A 6,376-nucleotide genomic window follows, 5' to 3' on the forward strand; every position below is an offset into this window, starting at 1 on the left:
GTTGTTATAGACAATGAGGAACATAGTGATGACGATGAGACGCAGATACCAGATTGGGATGACAACTTAAATATTCGGTCAGGGCAAGAAGAGGCTCGGTCTGAGGGTGAGGGGAGTGCAAACACAACAATTGATGAGGAAGTTCTAGATCCCACCTACTGTCAACCCACAGTCAGGCCCTCCAGGAGGTCAACAGAGACGGTGGAGGAGGATGCAACTGACGACGAAGTTACCTTGCGCCTTCCTGGACAGAGTAGGAGTACTGGTAGCATGTCTACAACTGCATCCTCAGCCACCACTGTGCCTCTGAGCACTAGTCGGGGTGGATCAGCAGGTCGCATGCCCTCTAAGCCTTGCCTAGCCTGGTCCTTTTTTGACATAGCAAAAGATCGCCTAAATTATGTGATCTGTAAAATTTGTCGTGATTCTGTTAGTAGAGGGCAAAACCTCAGCAGTTTGACAACTTCTTCCATGAATCGTCACATGAATAAATATCATATGTCCCAGTGGGAAGCTCACCGTGCTGCAATGCGGCCTAGCGGAGCGAACCATCCACCGCCTGCCCCTTCCAGTGCATCCGCGCGCTCTTCATCTTCTAGGACTGTGGGGACAGCTGTCACACCTGGTTTTCCACGCACAACTTCCACCACTGTAACCGCAACAGGCAGTTTGCTTGTTAGGTCGTCAGTTGGTTTAGAAGGGGAAACAAGTGCGTGTGTACAGCTCTCTCAGACATCGATAGCACCAACGTTGGATGAAGGCGACATCATGTCTACGCCTGCACTTTCCTCACAAAGCTGCATTTTTCCAGGGACACCCTACTCAACACCATCTACACACAGCAGCCAGATCTCTGTCCCTCAGATGTGGACAAATAAAAGGCCATTTCCTGCGACCCATGACAAAGCTAAGAGGTTGACTTTATCCCTCTGTAAGCTCTTGGCTACCGAAATGCTGCCTTTCCGCCTGGTGGACACACAGGATTTTAGAGACCTTATGTCTGTCGCTGTGCCCCAGTACCAGATGCCCAGTCGCCACTACTTCTCTAAGAAAGGTGTGCCCGCGCTACACCAGCATGTCGCACACAACATCACTGCTTCCTTGAGAAACTCTGTGTGTCAACGGGTGCATTTCACCACCGATACTTGGACCAGTAAGCATGGACAGGGACGTTACATGTCGCTGACTGGGCACTGGGTAACTATGGTGATAGATGGTGAAGGGTCTGCTGCACAAGTCTTGCCGTCCCCACGACTTGTGTGTCAATCCTCTGTCTGTCCAAGTTCCGCCACTGCTTCTGCCTCCTCCACCTCATCTGGGTCCTCCACCTCCGCCCCAAGCCTGCCTGGTCAGGCCACCAGCGTTCGCACTGCACAGAAGGAATCACGCACCCCTCATTACTATGCTGGCAGCAGAGCGCAACGGCATCAGGCGGTCTTTAGCTTGACATGTCTTGGGAATAGGAGTCACACAGCTGAGGAGTTGTGGTCAGCTCTGCGGTCCGAGTTTAATAAATGGTTGTCTCCACTCAACCTGCAGCCTGGTAAGGCCGTGTGCGACAATGCTGCAAACCTGGGTGCGGCCCTTCGCCTGGGCAAGGTGACACACGTGCCTTGTATGGCTCACGTGTTGAACCTTGTTGTCCAGCAATTTTTAACACACTATCCCGGCCTAGATGGCCTTCTGACCAGGGCACGAAAACTGTCTGCTCACTTGCGCCGTTCAACCGCCGCAGCTGAGCGACTTGCATCGCTCCAGAAGTCTTTCGGCCTGCCGGTTCATCGCCTGAAATGCGATGTGCCGACACGCTGGAATTCGACTCTCCACATGTTACAGCGACTGTGGCAGCACCGCCGAGCCCTGGTGCAATACGTCATGACGTATAGCCTGGGCCAACGAGATGCAGAGGTGGGGCAGATCACCCTGATGGAGTGGTCTCAGATCAAGGACCTATGCACCCTTCTGCACAGTTTCGACATGGCGACAAATATGTTTAGGCTGCTGGGATGAACAAACTGCTGCCAATCAGTGATAAGGTTATTAGGATTTCTACAAGGGGACAAGTTATGGATAGAAGAGGATGGAGGTCTATTCCGCATGGGAAAGAAAATGGAAAATCAAGCTCTTTGATCATCGAACGTCACTGCAACGTCCAGAGAAGCAATCACTGAGTGCCTCTATGTGTCGGGACTCCCACTGGAAATGTCTTCTCCTCTCCGTCCTTATGATTGTTTGCCTTTGTGCCGTCACCTGGTGCCAGGTCACAAGTGTTACTAAACTCAGTTTCGACAGCTCACTAAAGGAAAGGTCCATGATCTATCATGGTAGCCCTTGCTCAGATGGCTACGTCTATATTCCCTTGGCCTTCCTAGCAATGCTCTATGTAGTCTACTTGGTGGAATGCTGGCACTGTCATGCCAGAAGAGAACTTCAACATAAAGCTGATATTAGCAGTGTGCATGATCAGATACAGCGCATGCGCCAAGCTACCCCTTGCATCTGGTGGAAGGCCATTAGTTACCATTTTGTTAGACGCACTAGACAAGTCACTCGCTACCGCCATGGTGAAGCTTATACAACTACTCAGGTCTACCATGAGAGAGTCAACACTCATGTAGCCGAAGCGGAGTTTGAATACACACACTGTGGATTAAAAGACATTTCCAAAGACTTGTTAGATCTAGATCGCCATCCGGCCACCAAATTAAAGTTCACCAAGTGCTTCAGCTTTGCCAACCTGGAGTCCGAAAACTCATATCTCACGCAACGTGCCAGGTTCTTCACGGAGATTGAAGGCCTAGATGACTATATGGAAGCAAGGGAAGGAATGCAACTAAAAAATGTTGATTTCAAAGAGTTGGTAATTGCCTATGTCAACCTCGAACGACTACCGTGGTACGTTTCACACTATGCGTTTTGGGCCGCTGCCTTGCTCATGTTGTCGTGGCCATTAAGGGTTTTTATAGAATATAGGACTGCTCATGTTCATTACCATATTGAGAAACTCTTAGGGATGAAGTACACACCACACGCTGTGCCAGAGGAGCTCATATACCGATTCAGAATGCCTCAAGTCAGCATCCTGGACAGTACAGAACTGGAATGGCATATCTGTACCAACCGTCAACTGATTCCAAGCTACTCCGAGGCGGTGCTGATGGACCACACAGATTCGTCTCTAGACGAATATGTTTAGCGCTGACAATGCCATTATCAGCATGACAATTCCAGTCATTTACATGCTGGAGCACACGCTAAACACTATTCGGAGTCAGGGGGTGAGACAACAGGAAGGGGAGGAACTACAGGAGGATTCATATGCGGAAGACACAACAACATCACCAAGGTTCAGACGTTCATCATCACCAACGCGGCAGGCATGGGACCATGGGGGACAGGGATCAACAAGGGCGCATGGTAGCAGGCGAAATGTTGAGGAAGGTGCAGGAGAACATGAAGAAATGGATGACGAACTGTCCATGGACATGGAAGACTCAGCGGATGAGGGAGACCTTGGTCAAATTTCAGTTGAAAGAGGTTGGGGGGAGATGTCAAAGGAAGAAAGAACGGTTAGCACCTCTGTGCCACAAACACAGCGTGGACTTGGTCCGCATGGCTGCGCAAGACACATGAGCGCCCTCTTGCTGCACTACCTCCAACATGACCCTCGTATTGTCAAAATTAGAAGTGATGATGACTACTGGCTTGCCACACTATTAGATCCCCGGTACAAGTCCAAATTTTGTGACATAATTCCAGCCATAGAAAGGGACGCACGTATGCAGGAGTATCAGCAGAAGCTGTTACTCGATCTTAGCTCGGCTTTTACACCAAACAACCGTGCAGGTGCAGGAAGTGAATCTCCCAGTTGTAACTTGACAAACATGGGACGGTCTCGTCATCTTCAACAGTCTACCCATACCAGTAGCACCGTATCTGGTGCTGGTAACAGCAATTTTATGGAATCTTTTCATAATTTTTTTTAGACCGTCCTTTGCAAGGCCACCAGAGACAACAAGTCTGACACATAGTCAACGGCTGGAGAGGATGATACGGGAGTATCTCCAAATGAACATTGATGCCATGACTTTGCAAATGGAGCCTTGCTCATTTTGGGCTTCAAATCTTGAAAAATGGCCAGAGCTCTCCAGTTACGCCTTGGAGATTTTGTCGTGTCCAGCTGCCAGCGTTGTCTCTGAACGTGTCTTCAGTGCTGCTGGGTGTGTGCTGACAGATAAGCGCACGCGTCTGTCCAGTGACAATGTGGACAGACTAACGTTCATCAAAATGAACAAGTCATGGATCCACAGGGAATTTACTACCCCTGTGTCATCCTGGGGAGAGTAAATGCTTGTGGATTTGGAATGTGCTTGATGCAAATCAAAACATCCTGTTTGCAACTAGGGCACAAGTGCTGCCACTGATGGGGTGTCTGTGTGGCCCAATTTTTGGAAAAAAGGGAGACTCCGCTTGGAGTAACCCTTGCTTGCTGTGTTTTTTAAAAGGAGCCAAGATGAACAAGTCATGGTTCAGCAAAAACTTTGATACCTACCCCGGTGTCATCCTGGGGACGGTTAAGAATGGCGTATTTTTGAATGTGCTTGATGCAAATCTAGCTGTGAAGTGTACAACTGGGGCACAACTGCTGCCACTGAACGGGTGGGTGTGTGTGGGGCCCAATTTTTGGAAAAAAAGGGAGACTCCGCTTGGAGTAACCCTTGCTTGCTGTGTTTTTTAAAAGGAGCCAAGATGAACAGAGCTGGGATCCGCTTGGAGTCACCTTGCGGTGTTTTACATGATTTTAGAAGGGCGTGCCATGCCTATATCTGTGTCTCCTCCTCTTTTTCCTTGTCCAGCTCTTTTGTTTTCGCATGAGTATATGTCCTTGTCACTTTCCCATGTGTTTGTGTTGTGTTGTGAGTTGTTTGTCACCTTTTGGACACCTTTGAGGGTGTTTTCTAGGTGTTTTTATGTGTTTGTGAATGCCTGCCATTGTTTCCTATACGGTTCGAGTTCGGTTCGTCGAACGTTCGACGAACTAAACTCAAACGGGACCTCCGTTCGACGAACCGAACTCGAGCCGAACCACAACCGGTTCGCTCATCTCTAGTCAGGACGCAACGTGCGTAGTCGCACATAGCCTAAAATTGTGGCAAAACTGTAGTAAAATTGCAGCAAAAAAGGGGTAAAGAATTGACATGCTCATTCTTTCTAAAACGGAGCAAAAACCAAGGTGGTTGACAAAACAGTCAGGGAAAAAAAATTCAGGTGTTTTATGTATGCGTGTGTGTGCATCAGATTTTAGGAATCTCATAGGCCTTTCTGGGACTGTGAAGCCATATTTTTATTATCATGAATTTGCAAAAATACAATGCAAAAATCATGCTAAAAATGCAGCAAAAACACCCTGTGTGAACAGGCCTAAAATTCATCTAGGTCACAAAAGAAAACATCTCACCACTTTGCTGCCCTTACAAAGTAATTTTCTTCCTATTGAAGTCCCAAGATTCCCCTTTCATTGCACCTAAAAAGTATGATGCCAGCAAAAGTTCCCCACAAACACTGTATGATACCACTACATAGTCCTGCATGTACCATTGAAACCAGACGTTTACATACACTATTTATAAAGACACATCTGCATTAGGGATGGGCGATCCCGATCTGTAAAGATCGGGAATCGTACCGATCAAATAGTGATCGTGTACACGATCCCCACCACGAGCTTTCCCGGGAAGCTCGTGTTACAGGTCGGGTCTAGATCGGGTCCAGGTCGTGTCATGGGCTGTAAAAAAAAAAAACAAACCACAATATTAAAAGACATTGTCATTATATTTACAGGTCCCGCGATGCGTCCTGCAGACTCCCGGCCGCTCCTGCTTCTGCGTCCGATCATTGCTGTGTCACTGGTAACCAGCAGTGACTTGCAGGACCTTCAATGACATCATAGCATGTGACCCTCTGGTGTGAATGTTGATTGGCTTAGACACTGATCACATGACTATGACGTCAGGAAAGGTCCTGGTAACTGAACTTTCATTGTCACTGTGCGAGTTTCGCATCACAGCGTACAATCTCCCCACAGGAGCTGTCGGCTGCATGTGTTTCTATGTGTTTCCATGCAGCTGAAGCACTCCTGTCCGGAGATTGTCATTCAGTGCGAGGTGATGCAATGCGAGTCATAAGTGCAATCATCCTGTCACTGTCAGCCTGCATGTCACTCTGTAGAGAGCGATGTAGAAAAGCTGACTTGGCTCTCTCTGCTTCTCACTGTGTATTGACTGTGTCTGCACAGAGTGATGAAACTGACATGGCTGTACCTGTGGATTATGTCGGACTAATGATTTTTATAATAAAGATAGAATCTCTAAGTTTT

The 6,376-nt window shown here is 48.1% G+C and overlaps 1 protein-coding gene across 1 annotated transcript; it reads left to right on the plus strand.

Annotated features, from left to right (window-relative positions):
* Positions 1–2,080: 2,080 nt before the first annotated feature.
* Positions 2,081–3,196, plus strand: LOC142289710 (transmembrane protein 151B-like). Its single transcript, XM_075333632.1, has one exon. It carries the CDS (start codon positions 2,081–2,083, stop codon positions 3,194–3,196), a length of 1,116 nt encoding a protein of 371 aa, XP_075189747.1.
* Positions 3,197–6,376: the final 3,180 nt, after the last annotated feature.

This window comes from Anomaloglossus baeobatrachus, chromosome 2 (assembly GCF_048569485.1).
Source record: "Anomaloglossus baeobatrachus isolate aAnoBae1 chromosome 2, aAnoBae1.hap1, whole genome shotgun sequence".
In the NCBI taxonomy this organism is placed as follows: domain Eukaryota; kingdom Metazoa; phylum Chordata; class Amphibia; order Anura; family Aromobatidae; genus Anomaloglossus; species Anomaloglossus baeobatrachus.

Bases quoted from the DNA above. Each gene is read 5' to 3' on its own strand.
- LOC142289710 (XM_075333632.1), top strand. From the start codon at position 2,081: ATGGAGGTCTATTCCGCATGGGAAAGAAAATGGAAAATCAAGCTCTTT.